Consider the following 15,882-nt stretch of genomic DNA (forward strand, 5'->3'; position numbering starts at 1 on the left):
TACAGAACAATCAGTACCACCACCACCATCACCACCACGACTGCAACCACCACCACCACCACGACTGCAACCACCATCACTGCTACTGCCTTGCTTGCTTCAGACATATTCTCCAAATCCTAATGTGTCTGTGAGAGCCAAACTTCTACATACATATGCGTGCATCTATAAATGTATACACACAAAATGCATGTGTGTGTGTGTGTGTGTGTGTGGTGTGTGTGTGCATGTATGTGAATGAGTGCACTGAAATATTAGTATGTGTGTGTGTGTATGATGCATCATGGATGAAGATGGAGAATTTAAAATATAATACAACTTTATACTACTACTACTACTACTACTACTACTACTACTACTATTGATAATTTTAGTAGTAATAATAGTTGTTCTTCTTGCTGCTGTTGTTCGTCTCCCGTCTAGCCACAACAGACCCATGTTAGGTAGAGAGACTACTTGTTCAACCAAATATCCACAAACTCTGTACTCCAGATATGGTACGCCTACACCAAGATAAGTACCCCATAGAATGGTACCATGATAGGGTTCATTGTATGGAATGATGAAGGCAGTGGGAGATATGTGTGTGTTGAGGGAAGGATTGAAACAAGATATTGAAACAGTTAGAAATTACATAAAACAGCTGTAGGGGGTCAATCTAATTTGCTGTCTTGGGGAAGGTTAGGGTCCAGTGAAATCTAGAGATCAACTCTGAAAATGGAGGGCTGCTGGGGGGTCAATATATTGAAGAGGAAGGAAAACTCACTTCAGCTGTACATCATGCAGTTCTGTTTTCTCTTTGTCTTCAGACTTGAGAATCTTGTACCTGGAGGAAATAAAAGGAACATATATATAATATATATATAGAGAGAGAGAGGTTGGAAGACAGATATATAGAGTGATAGATAGACAGAGAGACAGAGAGAAAAAGAGAGATTTTTATCTTCATCATTATTATCATCTTCATTTATCAACAACAGTTGTTGGCATGTTGTTTCTTGAACAACAGAAACAAGTCAATAAATAACCAGTTAAACAATACTCGGTATGTTGTCTCTTCAATAAAAACTAAAAGACAGATCAATAAAGAAATCAATCACTTAACCACAACTCTCAGAATGACAGACTTTCAACAGCAAAATATTCAGCAGACAAGAGACAGACAACAATTTGTTATGGATAACTTGCTAGATATGCAAGACATAGGTATCTCTACATCTTTGTTGTTACTCAGTCTTAAGGTAACCCTGATCAAACAGACCCATGATCAAAGACGGTTCCTGCCATGACTATCACAACCTTTTCTATATCCAAGACATTATCTAATGTTTTCTTTCTTCTTTTTAAGACGATAAGATGTTGTTGTCATCATCATTATAATTTTACATCTGCTTTCTACTCTGGCATGGGTTGGATGGGTTGTCCTAATCTGAATCAGTTCTTACTGAGAGCCACTGCTCTCATAGACTGGTGCTTGTATGTGTTATTTTGGATTGGTTTCTATGGCTAGATGTCCTTCCTAACACCAAACATTCTACAGAATGTACTGGTTACAATTTCTCATTATACCAATACTAGAGAGGCTGAACAGTGGGAAATTTAGCTGCTATTGCTAGGAAACTGTGGATGCCACATCGTGTCAAAAATGGACATAGAATAAAAGAACAAACAAATAGAGTAAAAGTCAAAGAGGTTAAAAAAAAAAAAGAGATGTAATATTTACCTTTCAATGAGTAGGTTGAGTACCTGGTGCGGGGTAGCAAAGGTCCTGTAAGTGGCCAGGAAGACATTCACATAACACGAGTCCATCTCTCCTTTCACAGTAACCAAACTCTCCACCAACTTACTGAGTGTGCCAGACTTGATAACTCGTACTTTATGTGTCTCCCACATGAGGTGTGAAAACTCCCTACTCTGTTCATATTCCAACTGAAAGACAAAGAAATGGCAGACAGCTTTGTAAAAAGAAAGAAAGTGATAACAAGGATAAAAGGTAAACCCAGTTTCCAATAAATGTAGAAATCTCATTATTATTATTATTATTATTTCTGCATTCAATACTTTTTAACTCTTCTTTCTACATTAACATTATACATATTCTCCCTCTTTCTGTCTAACCCTCAGTTGGATCTATGGTTTAAATTGGATTTCGGACTTATATATCAACATACCTGCAGTATCCTACCAACACTACTTCACTGTGAGCCCTATGTTATTGTACCTAGCCATTTCTGGCAGCCTACATCTTGATGTGCCTAGAATCCAATGAATCTTACAATTAATATGTGTGTGTGTGTATATGGATAGATAGATAAACATACACACAGACACACACGTATTCTTCCAACTTGTTGGATCCAGTCAAAATGTTCACCTAATACCAGCAATTCATACACCCAACACACACATACATGTGTGTGTGGAGTGTATGAATTGTGAGATAGGTTTCAGCCGTTGGATTGTGGCCATGCTGGGATGCTATCTTCAGAATATTAAGGAAATATTCAAAGGAAGTGACTAGTCAAAATCGTGTCATGGAGTTTATTTTAGAAATTCAAAGGAAACTGAAGTTTCATTTCCTTTGTTTGTTCCAAGTGGAAAAAGAGGAACTTGGGAGTGAAGTTGATACTTCCAAAGCAAACGAATGTGTGTGCGTGCGCATGTGTGTGTGTCTGTGTGTGTGTACATCTATTACGTATACATGCATGCACACACCCACGCACATATACACAAAGAAAAAGTAACAACAACACAAAAGCAGAATTACTCTGAAAGAAGAAATCACCAAATGTTCCAAGAACTACTTAAGTTTCTTTTTGTTGTTGTTGACTTCTCCTGCTTTTGTTAGTTTCACTTCGATCCAACTGCAACATGGACCAAACTGACCACAAAAAGCTGTGCTCCAATCATTCAATATTGTGTTGTCATCGAAACAAGGACAAAAAAATAAATAAGAAATGTAAAAACCACCATTCGAGCATGATCGTTACCAGCATCGCCTTACTGGCAGCTGCGCCGGTGGCATGTGTAAAAGATTCGAGCGAGGTCGTTGCCAGTGCCGCCTGACTGGCCCCACACCAGTGGCACGTAAAAGCACCCACTACACTCTCAGAGTGGTTGGCGTTAGGAAGGGCATCCAGCTGTAGAAATCCTGCCAGATCAAGATTGAAGCCTGGTGCAGCTATCTGGTTCACCAGCCTTCAGTCATACGTCCAACCCATGCTAGCATGGAAAGCGGATGTTAAATGAAGATGATGATGATGACTTGGTCCCTATTTTAGATACATTTAAAGACTTGATGCTGGGATACCATCTTCAGAATATAAAGGAAAGATTCAAAGGAAGTGACTAGTCAAAAACGTGTTTATCTTCAGGTCATCCTTTTTCCAATACACCAGAATTACAGGTGCAATCCCACCAAGAGGATTTTACACAGTTTCCATACCTATCCAATTTTAATTACAAGGTATGGACTGATCCAATGTTGTGGAAAATGACATTTGAGACATAGTGGCCACAAAGGGAACTTCTTCACCAATGCCTCCATCACACACGCACAATTTTTGTTTATCAAATTAAACTCACATGGTATTGGCTTGCAGTGAGATTGAACTTGCAGCCATGGACTTGTAAAGCAAACTTGTTAACCACACAGCCATACCTGTGCCCCATATTTGCCTAAGAAAGACCTTTTCTCTCACTCAGTATCCTGACCATTTTGGAATAAACAAGTTTTATTTGACCCAAGTCTTTTTCCTTATAAGGCAAACAATGAGAGTCTGTGACATCTTTCAGTGAAATGGAGGATGAGGAGGAAGAGAAGACAAGTTATATGTCATTGCATGCACACACACACACACATATGTGCATACATGCACATTTTGTATAAATCCTTGTCTTTGTGTGTGTGTGTGTGTATGTATATATATATATATACACACACACACTCAGACATACACACACACACATATACAGATATATATATATATGTGTGTTTATATACATGACATCTCACTCTCTTTCTCTCTCTCTCTCCACACACAGATACATGTGTTAGAAAATGAATATAGTAATGTATGTGTATGTTGACATACACACACACAGTGCATGTGTATGTTCAAAGATGGACAAAAAAATAAAAAAATTAACAACAAGTAACACATGCTTATTAACTAAATCTATGTGAAGCCAATTAATATGTGGACTGATGGGTGTAGAGGTGTGGGATGAGGTGAAACATGTATTACATCCCATATAGGAACACACGTGTGCACACTATACACACATACGTACATAGAATGTTTTACAAAACCTATAAAGCCTCTCCTCTTATATACCCATTCACACACACACACACACAGACACACTCATACACATGCAGTTTGTATCATTATTCCTATATCTTCCCACACATACAGACACACACATGCCCATACACACGTACGCAAACATACACACACACACGTAAAATAGGCTACTTTCACATTTAATTAAAGGGAAAAAACTGATTTATTATGTACACAGATTTCTTGTTTCCTATAATACTTCCATTCACAACTAAGTTTCTTTATCATGTCATCACTGTTATACAACGCTGATCACAATGCACTTTGCATAATTTTAGCTTTTAAATGATGCCACCCTGCTGGCTAGGCGAGCAGGTCGACATGCCCCCCCCCCCCGATTGGAAGGCTCTTCTATCACAGGGTGGCCCATTTACAGCTGGGTGAACTGGAGCAATGCGAAAGTGTTTTGCTAAAGAACACAACATGCAGCTGGTCTGGGAATTGAAACCACAACTTTATGAACATGAGTGCAACATGTTTAACCACTGGGCCACGTGCGTTCACAAGTTTCTTTGTAGGAATCTAAAATTTACCTCAGTAGTCCACTGGTACTTTAGTTTATTTCAACACACATATACATTATTCAACTGCATTGAAACAAACATAAAAAAGCCCATTTAGTTTAACCCTATAGTTCACACTTCTCCATTTTTATTTTTTGTTATCTTATCACAGTTTGTAGTGAAAACCACATTTATGACTGGTCCCAACACAGTCCTGGACTGCCAGTAAGATCAGTCTTTAATATAATCCACCTTTATGGCAAGTCCCTGATACAGTACATCAATGGTTCTCAACCACTTTTTTGCTTTTGGACCTCTTTCATTCATGTTTTACTCTACAAGACCACCACAGCCATTTGATGTGTGTGTGTGTGTGTGTGTATATAAAACAAATATCCTAAATTTTTATGGTTAAATATTATTTTGCTACACCAATAATAACACATGCACAGGTTCCATTCCACTTCTCTATTGATAGTCAATTGGTTAAGTATCTAACCAATTAATCATTTGTTTAATGTGTTGGTTAAACAATCTCCCAAGATATAACGGAATTTGTTTCAATACATGAATTGCTACCAAGAATCTTGCAAATCAAATGCAAAAATGAAGTAAATATTATTAGGAATAGTATAAAATGATTGTTAAAATATTTTGTGAATTATAAAAGTATAAACAATTTATTGCTTATAAATTTTAACAACAAAATCTTATATGACACCCCTCCAAGGGCCATATGAATACCAATCAAAAACCACTGCCATATACCTTTATAGCTAATCCTCACACTATCTATGTTTATGACCAGTCTTAACACTATCCATATTTATAACTGTCTTCATACAGTTCACCTTTATGACCAGTTATGACATAGTTCACCTGTGTGACCGGGCCCCTAGTTTAGGGTTTCCAAGACCAATTATGAAAATATTCTAAGATATATAAAACAGCTGAATAAATATTTCTTACATATTTTATGTTTTGGATTGAATTTTAGATTGCACTAGTGGCTGCTGCCACCACCACGACTACTACCATCATCATCAGCCCCCCCCCTCCCTTCATTATCACCACCGCCGCCATCACTACTACTATAACGTCATCCTATTCTTACTACTTGCTTACAGGAAACAGAAGAGAGAGGGAGAGAGAGTGAGAGAGATTTTAGTGAAGTAGGTTTGACTGAAGTACCAAGAACCTGTAGACCACGTTATTGTTGTCATCACTTATCGTCAGTACCATGATCATGAAGACCAATGACATCATCACCACCACCACCACCCCATCTACCACCCCACTTCATAACAATTGCTGAACTGTCATTGTCACAGTAATCAAAAGACATGACAAAAGATGAACTTTATTGGGTCAACATTTAGGAACAGCAACAATCACTAACATCAACACCACCACCAGGCACTACTATTACCACTACTACTACTAGTAGTAGCAGTAGTAGTAGTAGTAGCAGCAGCAGGTGGTGGTGGTGGTGACTCTGGTAGTAGAGACAATAACAACAACAAATGACTCATATCAAAGTAATATATTGAACTCTACCCCCCCCCGCTACCCCCACTCTCTCCCCCTACCATCTCAGTGTTTATTTACTGACTTACATAAGATGGTGTCGTTGTTATTGTTGTTGTTACATCTTCTCTCACAACTAGCTTCAGGTCAACCCACACTTCCTAAGTGAAACAGGGTAGCTGGGAAACTGTACAGAAGCTTGTTGGGAAACTGTACAGAACCTGTAATTGTAAGCCCCGGGCCTTGTCATACACTGTGTCCCACTGATGTTGCCTGATGATTAGAGAATGTAAGAAGACAAGCGTCTGTGTGTGTGGAATACACAACCACTAGCACTAATACACTTCACAATTATCGTAGTCATTTAACATCTGTTTTCTCTGCTGGCATGGGTTGGATGGTTTGACAGGAGCTGGCAAGGCTGGGGGAAGCACCAGGCTCCATTATTTTGGCATGGTTTCTACAGCTGGATGCCCTTTACTACCACTTTACAGAGTGTACTGGGTGCTTTTTTCTGTGTAACACCAGCACCAGTGCTTTTAACGTGGAACCAGCACCGGTGCAGCAACTTGCAAAACAAAACCCTCTCAGCTGGGAGGAAGGAAGGAAGTAAGGACGAGTAGTAATGGTGGTGGTGGTGGCTTTGCGCCAGTTGATGAAAGATTAGAGGTAGAGAGGGATAGGGGCAGGTGTCTTGTTGTCGAGCAGATACATGAATACTCCAGCCCTTAGAGAAATGGGTAATAGTCCAGTTGATTGAGCAAGTACAAACAGACATTCTCACAGATAACACAAATCTATTAATGTTTATTTGTAATGTCAGGGTGTCTGTCTGCCGGCTGGCTAGAGCTTGTCTGGTTAGTTGGTCTTTTGTTTTGTGTATTTATGTTCCATTGTGCAGTGCAGCTTGTACATGGTACCTGTCTGCAGCCTGCATTGATGCAAAATGTTGCTGGTGATATTGTTGCTAAATTCTGTTAAAAATGAAAAATTACGTGAAATTATCCAACACGATGGACGTATGAGAAAGTCCTTTAAGTCCAGCCGAAGCTAAAGAGTATGGTGGTGCTTTGTCCTAACCGGGGGGGGGGGCCCTACAGTGTGTTTTGTCTATTTTGTAGGGCAGTGGTTGGTTGTACGGGTTGTAGTGTAGTGAGTGGTTATGGAATGGGAATGTTATTGTATGTGTATGCAACTTTATAGTACAGTATTTAAACAAGGTATGTTAAGGTAGAGGTGTAATAATAACACAAGGTATGTAGAATGGATGTCTAGTGTAACACACACACACACAAGGATTGTGTAAGATTTGACTACTCACATACACACACACACACACACACACACACACACATGTGGTGAGGGTGTTAAGTGTATTGCACAAAGATTACAGGAGTGGTGGCATCAGAGGATTGGTAACTGGGAGAGGAAGAGGAGGGAATAGGATAATTATTTCAGTGTAAGTAGAATGGAACAGAGACTACTTCAGACAGTGTGTGTACGTGTGTGTCTATACGTGTGTGTGTGTGTGTGTGTGTGTGAAGCAAAAAAGATGAGAATATAAATAAGATAAGAGAGGAGGGGGATTCAGAGTATGTGTAACTGGTTAATAGTGTATGTGTGTGTAATAAGTTTTAGAGAGAAAAGAGAATAAGAGTACAGCAGTAGGAGTGGGAGAGAGTGGTTGAAAGGAGTGAGAGGGTGAGTAAATAAGTATAACAGTGTGTGTATGTGTGTGTGTGTGTGCAGTGAGTTTTAGAGTAAGAGGAAGAAGAAAGTGTGGGAGGAAGACAGAGAGAAGGAGAATGGAAAGAAGGAAGGAGAGGAAAATGAAAGGGAGAGAGGAAAACATGATCCAGAAAAATGGGTGGTGGGTGGTGGTGGTGGTGGTGTCCTTGATCTCAATAGACAAAGTTTATTAATTAACTTCCCTTGTTCCACATGTCTGTAGTTGCAATTAGCCTTACCAGTTACACTAATGAAGCAACTGGTAGCATTGAGTGATTAATATACTTGTATAGAATTTAATAATGAAAGAGGGAGAGAGAGAGATCTTGACAGCTTCTAATAAAACTTCATTGCATATGCATGTGCAAGCGTGTATGCATGCGTGTGTGCGTGCGTGTGTGAGATACTGTAATATGTATTCTAATGACTTTGCATGTTTTAATACAACTTCTAGTGTCACAAGTACAATGACGTTTATCTGTTGGCACATTAGCATCATTAGAGCATCACCGTATAATAAAAGAGATAAAAATAATTTCATCATAGTGTTATGGTTCAGGAAATGACGTACCATATTGCTTTCCATTTTCACTTGAAGAGCCCTAGGATGGGAGTTGTTTTTTTTGTTTAAAAAATATTTTTTTTTGTTTTCTAAATTCAAAATATGAAGAGGCTATTTGAAGAGAGAGAGATGTCTAATGGTCTCATTACATCATATAGGTGTGTTTGTGTACTCTCACTCTCTCTTCTCCTTTCATTCATATAATATATATACATATATATATATATATATCATCATCATCATTTAACGTCTGCTTTCCATGCTGGCATGGGTTGGACAGTTTGACTGGGGTGATTCCGTGACACAGAATGTGACAAGGGTGGCCCCTTTGAAATGCAGGAACAACTCATTTTTGTCAGCTGAGTGGACTGGAGCAATGTGGAATAAAGGGTCTTGCTCAAGGACACAATGTGCTGTTGGGAATTGAACTCACAACCTTACACCACTGTGTGGAACCTTGGGTAAGTGTCTTCTACCAAAGCCCCAGTCTGACCAAAGGCTTGTGAGTGGATTTAGTAGATGGAAACTGAATGAAGCCCACCATGTGTGTGTGTGTGTGTGTGTGTATGTATCCTTGTCTTGACATCACATGATGGCTGTAAACAAGCATCCCTGCTATACAAGCAGGGTAGTTTATTACCAGTCTTCTGTGAAAACATGTCTGTCACGAAGAATTATCTTACTTGGAATGGAAAGAGCTGAAAGTTGGTGACAGGAAGAGCATTTGACCGTAGATAATTTGCCTCAATAAGCTCTGTCCAACCCATTCAAGCGGAGAAAAGTTGATGTTAAAAATGATGATGATGATGATGATATGAAAGAGAGATAGAGAGGAAGAGGGAGGGATGTGAGAGGGAAGGTAGAAGAGAGATAAAGAGGAAGAGGGAGGGATGTGAGAGATAGAGAGGAAAAGAGATAGTAGTGTTATCTAAAACTGAAAGTAAAACATTACTTATTATAAAGGTCTAAAGTGCCAAGGTCACGGCTGCCCAGTAATCACACATGAGAATGGAACAGACACACAGTAAGAAAGAATATATATATAAAGAGATATAAACAGTTCTTAGAATTCACTAGAACAGAAGACAGATAAGATAGCAAAATAATAAGAGATAATGGATATCAGGCATGACCCTCTTAGCCTAATCCTAGTCACTAAAATTTTACAATAATTTGAAATTGTTTTCTTTTTTTCCAGATTAAATAATAAATATACTCACATCTGTAGCACTCTTATATGTGACTTTCTTCAAGTAGACATTGTACACTGCGCCATTTTCCCTCTCTTCACTCCAGAATTTTGATGCATCTTCCTGTAGAAGAAAAAAAAAAAGAGAGAGAAAATGAATAGAAATCCTCATTATTATCATCAACATTATTGTCACCACCACCACCATAATTATTTTACATCATCATTATCATCATTTTACATCTGCTTTCCATGGATTGGAGAGACAGTCAGTCATCTCTTATTGGAAGCTATTACAACTCCTAAACACATGTAGGAGCTTATATATATATATATATAGTGAACCCCCCCCCAAAAAAAAAAACCAAGAACAAACACAAAAAACAACAATGCAAGGACGTGGTACATGTAAAGTATTGGCAGATGCTCAAGGAAGGAAAGAAAGATGGTTTAATGTTTTGAGCAGAGCTCTTCTTCAGAAACAGAGGCAAGTCCAATAGAAAAGGAAGAAGGAGGTAAAAGAAAATTGCCAACGATTCACATGTGGTTACATCATCATTTAATGTCTGTACTTCCATGTTTGCATGTGTCAGACAGAATTCAATGAAACAAATTTTCTATGGCCAGATAGATGCCTGTCCCGTCCCCAACTCTCACTCATTTCCAGGCAACGGGAACTGAACAACACTGTCTGTATGATGGTGATACTCATTTACAGCGATCACACCAAGGATTGACAAGTGCATTGACCATTTACGAATACATCTAGAAGCATCACAGAATATGTAGGTGGTCAACTGGATCATTCCAGGATGCAATGAACACTACTTGGACATCTCTGGTGGCAAGAATGGAAAGTAATCAAGAGAATTGTGAAGCAAAGAACAGACAGAAAATGATCTAAAAAGACCCGATGACACAAGAGATAACTGTTAACAATGCTGAACATCTAGTAAGCCATTGGTAAATAAAAGAAAATTATTCAAGAGTGATGGACACTTGACTCTTGATATTCTGTTGAAAATATTCTAAGACTGAAAGCTAGTCTTGTAATACAACAGAAATGAATGATTGAAAATGAAATTTGAATTTTCTCCTTTACATTAGAGAATTCCATACTGCTTTCCAAATGAAGGCAAACAAGAGTAGTATAGTTTTTGCGATATTGTATGGCTCTATGTATAGTTTTTGTGATTCTGTTAGGAGTGGCTGACACATGCAGTTCTGTTTGGTACTGTGTCATGCAGGAAGTTAAGTGTTAAAGAGGAAGAGAGACGAATCAAGAGGAACACTCTAAAATCACTCCCTGCTAAGCAGATTTATGATGATGATGATGGTCATAAGGCTGGTGTATGTATGTATGTATATAGCAGACATGTATATGTACCACCAGCTAACTAGTTAGCTAGATAGATGATAGATTGATAGACACAGAGATAGAGGGATAGGCAGATAGATAGATAGGTAGATAGATAGATAGAGAGAGATCTGATTATCTATGAGACTACCTCGGAGATGTAATGTTAATAGAAGTGACACTTGAGGAAAGACAGATGCAAATACACACACACACACACTCTCTCTCTCATACACACACTCACACACATATATATATATATATATATACACACACACACATTCTTTCTCAGCCCTAATATCATCTCAACTAAAAGTACAGCTCCTTTTACAACTATTTAATTCCTACATGACCCACTCCACCACACCCGCCGCTGGTTATAAGTGGTTTTCTGTAATTTTATTTATTTTCATATTATTATTATTATTATTATTATTATCATTATTATTATGTTAATCTGGACATTTGCCCAAGAATGGTTGGAGTAAGAAAACTAAACAGCTGTTTGTCTTTGTAAACTTCTACTCTTTCTTCTTCACCAGTTTGGCCTTCAGTTTTTTTTATTCTTCTCTCCTTACCAGCCTCTCAAACACACACACACACACACACAAACAACACACACACACACACACACACACACAGATTATTTCAATCTCAAAAGTGAAGCAAAAACGTCTGAAAATCCTGTAAGGGCTGTTGTTCTCATGCTTTGCGAATGAGTGGGGATTTCAGGGCCCAGTGATAGATGACAGATGCTAGGTCCAGTTTCATAAGCTTGCTGACCTGCTTGAGACATTTCCATTATAGAACCAACTACCTCATGCAAAAGACTACCTTTTGTTTTGCTTGCGTGCTTGTAGAGGATCTCCAGAGCCCTACACATTGTTAACCCCACACAATTCCTTGGGGCCATCCTCTATCTGGTTACTTGACTTGCTAGACACTGTATTCATTTATGATACAGTATATTTGAAAAAGGTGGGCTGGTCATGGCTGGAATACCTTTGAAAATAGATCTGCTCAATTGCGGGATGAGGAGTGGTCGCCTCAGGGCTAAATAACGACAACAAAGAGCCTGAGAAAATGGTTCGGATTGTGGTAGAACAGAGCAGATCATGTAAGATTTGAACCTGTAAATCTGCAACCATATAAATGTCCATGTAACCATGCCACTCACGAGAGAGAGAGAGAGAGAAAGAGAGAGAGAGAGTACTATACAACCACAACAAGCCACCAGCAAGCTGAGTTTCTGGCAAAGTTTTATTTTTCCAGTTGACTTGTTTCATTTCACCTTAATCCTTCCTTAATCCACATCGTTGTGTGTGTGTGTTGTGTGTGTGTGTGTGTGTGTGTGTGTGTGCAATAGACTGCAGAAGACTAGACTCCAACACACAAGTAGGAGCATACACCTGACACATACTACATGGACATGTAGTATCCCCATCCTTTAGTGACCAGACAACACATTCGGAAGTTACATGTGAGTGAATGTTGCATGTGTATTATTAATGTTGCATACTGTACAAATATGTGTGTGTGTGTGTGTGTAAGCTGATACTTTTTTTTTTGATTAATAATCAGTGGAAGTTACTGAGTGACTCAACGCCTGAGAGTTTCGTGCATTGGCGCTTAAGGAGCAACACTTTTGGTCCTTGTGTTACTCTGTAATTTCTGCCAATTATTAATATTAATAAATAAGAAAAATGTATCAGTCGATCTCTCTGTTTGTCTCTCTCTCTCTCTCTCTCTCTCTATTCTATCTGTTTGTGTAAGGGAGTAAAGAACAATGCTGAAAGGAGGAGAGTGAAGAAAAAGAAAGGAGAGAAAACATGCAAGGTTGGGAGAGACAGAGAGAGAGAGGGGGGGATATAATACAGGTACATGGGTTATAGAGAATAAGAGGGGGAAAGAGAGAGAGAGAGAGAGAGCATAGAGAGGAGAAAAAGGTATGAGCAGAGAGAGAGAGAGAGAGAGAGAGAGAGTGAAAGTGATGAAGAAAGGGCAAGGTAATAGGGTGAGCGAGGAGGGGGTAATAAATAAATTACAGAAAGGTGAGAGAAGAAAAAATTGCGATGGTGGAAGGAGGAGGGGGTGAAGAGGGTGGAAGTGGAAGGCAATGATGCAAGTGAACAGGTGGTGGTGGTGGTGGTGGTGGTGGTGGCGGCGGTGGTGATGGTGAGATGTTTGTTTATAATACAAATGACTGTTGATTGCTCTACAGAGAATCTCTCTTCTCCTCCCCCCCCATTTTCCCCCTCTTCACCCATCCTACCCCACCCCCACATGCATGCCTGCCTCCACCTTACTCCAACTCCCACACACCCCTCCTTCAGTACTTAATTTCCACCGTGACCCAAATCTCTGCTAAAGCTATAATTGACTTCTTCTTCAGCTATTAGTGGAGAGAATTCCAAGAACTACCCTAAGCAACCACCACCACCACCACTACCATAACAGCAACAACAATAACAACAATCACTAGCATCACACCTACCGCCACCACCACCATCATCAACAACATTAATATCACCACCACCACCACCTGCTTCTCACCACCCACTTACTTTTCTTTCATTTACCCCACCCACAAAACGCACAAGTTAACACATACATACATACATATATATATAATATATATATATATATATATATATATATACACACACATATATACACCCATAATCACACACAAAGGTATACATGAGAAATGGTACACACACAAACATATGATAGAAGCCGGGTATTGTGATCACTTTTGAGTGGAATCTTCTCGATAATAATATCTGATAATATTATCCAGTAAGAACCTACCACAACATGTGTGTATGTGTGTCTACCTGTCCATGTGTATATATGTAAATTCAGACATCTTTACAAGTGATGGTGAGAATATGTATGCGTGTATGTAGCATTTTGCATGTAGGCGTATATACACACACACACACACACACAGCTTTAGCAAATAATAAACAACACTTAGATTATGGCAGAGTTGAGTCTCAAATGCTGAGAAGTTTTGCGCTGTTGTTGCTGTTGTTATTGTTGCGCACTTACTAATAACTTTCTCAGATAGCTGGGTTTAGTAGGTGAACACTATGCCACCCAAGTACCACCTTAGCTGGGTTAGAGAGAGAGAGAGAGAGAGTGTGTGTGTGTTATGGTTAGTGAATATAGATGAGTCCCAAAGGTGAGTTGTTGTTTGAAGTCTGAGGGACACTTAGCAAGTTTCTCAGATTGGATTGTTGGGTTAAGTATTGGAACACTAGCCTTACACCCCACCCTCGGACTAACAAGCTTTCTGACTTGTAGTGGGTGAGGGAGTAGTGTTAGAGAGAAAGAGGGGGGAGGGAGAGAGGGTTACTGAAGAGTAAATAATCTTTTATAGTCATTCTCTTTCAGCAATTAATATTTCTTAGGGAGAGTAAGCAGCCACCCTGCCCCCATCACCCTGCAACCACCCACTTCTTCCTTTCAGTGGTGGTGGGGAGGGCGAGTGAGGTGAGGGAAATGATGAAAGAATGAGAGAACAAGAGAGAGATGAACAAAAGAAGGAGGAAGAGAGAGAGAGAGAGATGAACAAGGGGAGAGAGAAAGAGAGAGAGAAGTAAAATTACAACAACAACACAGTAAAAGAAGCCAAAACTGAAGTCATCTGGAGGAGGAGGAGGAGGAGGAGGGGTAGAAGTGAGGTAAATTACCATATAGGTGTAGGAATTAATATTCTCACACACATTGTAAGGAAAGGTGGACATAAGAGGCTGGGTGAATCAGGTGGAAAATATACATTACCAAGAGCTAATTGGTTCCTATAATGGCACCATGTCTCCACGGCCAAGGCACTCAGTGCTGGAATAACTCAGTGCACTGGACTGTAAACAGGTACCACAAATATGATAGAATTCACTGTACCATGTCCATCACCAAAATAACTCACAAGCAACAACCCAATCCACCTAGCCAAGCAGGCAGCACAATAGGTTCTATAGTTCACCATATTGTGTCAATGGTCAAAACTCATAATTGCCAATGGACCCAGTCCACCTAGCTGTAAGTAGGCACCACACTGGGGTACAGTGTGTTATGGCTTCAAATTTGGATTCACTATCAGTAATTTTATGGAGAGGGAGTTAGTTGATTACATCGGGCCCCAGTATATCGGCAGGTATCTGTTCCAACCATGGCAGAGTTTAAACTCAGAACATAATGAACTGGAAGAAATACCATCAGGCATTTTTGTCTGGTGCTTCAAGTATTTTGGCAAAACACCATTCTAATAATAATAATAATAATAATAATAATAATCCTTTCTACTATAGGCACAAGGCCTGAAATGTGGTGGTGGTGGGGCAGTCGATCAGATCGACCCCAGTATGCAACGGGAACTTAATTTATCGACCCCGAAAGGGTGAAAGGCAAAGTTCACCTCAGTGGAATTTGAACTCAGAACCCGAAGACAGACAAAATACTGCTAAGCATTTTGCTTGGCGTGCTAATGATTCTGCCAGCTCACTGCCTGAATAATAATAATAATAATAATAATAATAATAATAATAATAATAATAATAACCATGTTTTCAAATTTTGACACAAGGCTAGCAATATCGGGGTGGGGCTGGGGGTTATGTCAATTGCATCAACCCCAGTTTTCAACTGGTACTTGTTTTAATTGA

The 15,882-nt window shown here is 39.3% G+C and overlaps 1 protein-coding gene across 4 annotated transcripts in view; it reads right to left on the reverse strand.

Moving 5' to 3' along the window:
* LOC115219752 (ral guanine nucleotide dissociation stimulator) overlaps positions 1-15,882 on the reverse strand; it is a 143,989-nt gene that overhangs the window by 34,038 nt on the left and 94,069 nt on the right. For all 4 annotated transcript variants that reach the window (XM_029789994.2, XM_036509668.1, XM_029789993.2 and 1 more), the window contains exons 2-4: positions 9,887-9,979; positions 1,724-1,929; positions 767-826 (exon numbers count right to left, since the gene is read on the reverse strand). In XM_029789994.2, coding sequence (XP_029645854.1) covers positions 767-826; positions 1,724-1,929; positions 9,887-9,979 — 359 coding nt within the window. The remainder of the gene's footprint in view (positions 1-766; positions 827-1,723; positions 1,930-9,886; positions 9,980-15,882) is intronic.

Source organism: Octopus sinensis, linkage group LG15 (assembly GCF_006345805.1).
Source record: "Octopus sinensis linkage group LG15, ASM634580v1, whole genome shotgun sequence".
NCBI classification, from domain to species: Eukaryota; Metazoa; Mollusca; class Cephalopoda; order Octopoda; family Octopodidae; genus Octopus; species Octopus sinensis.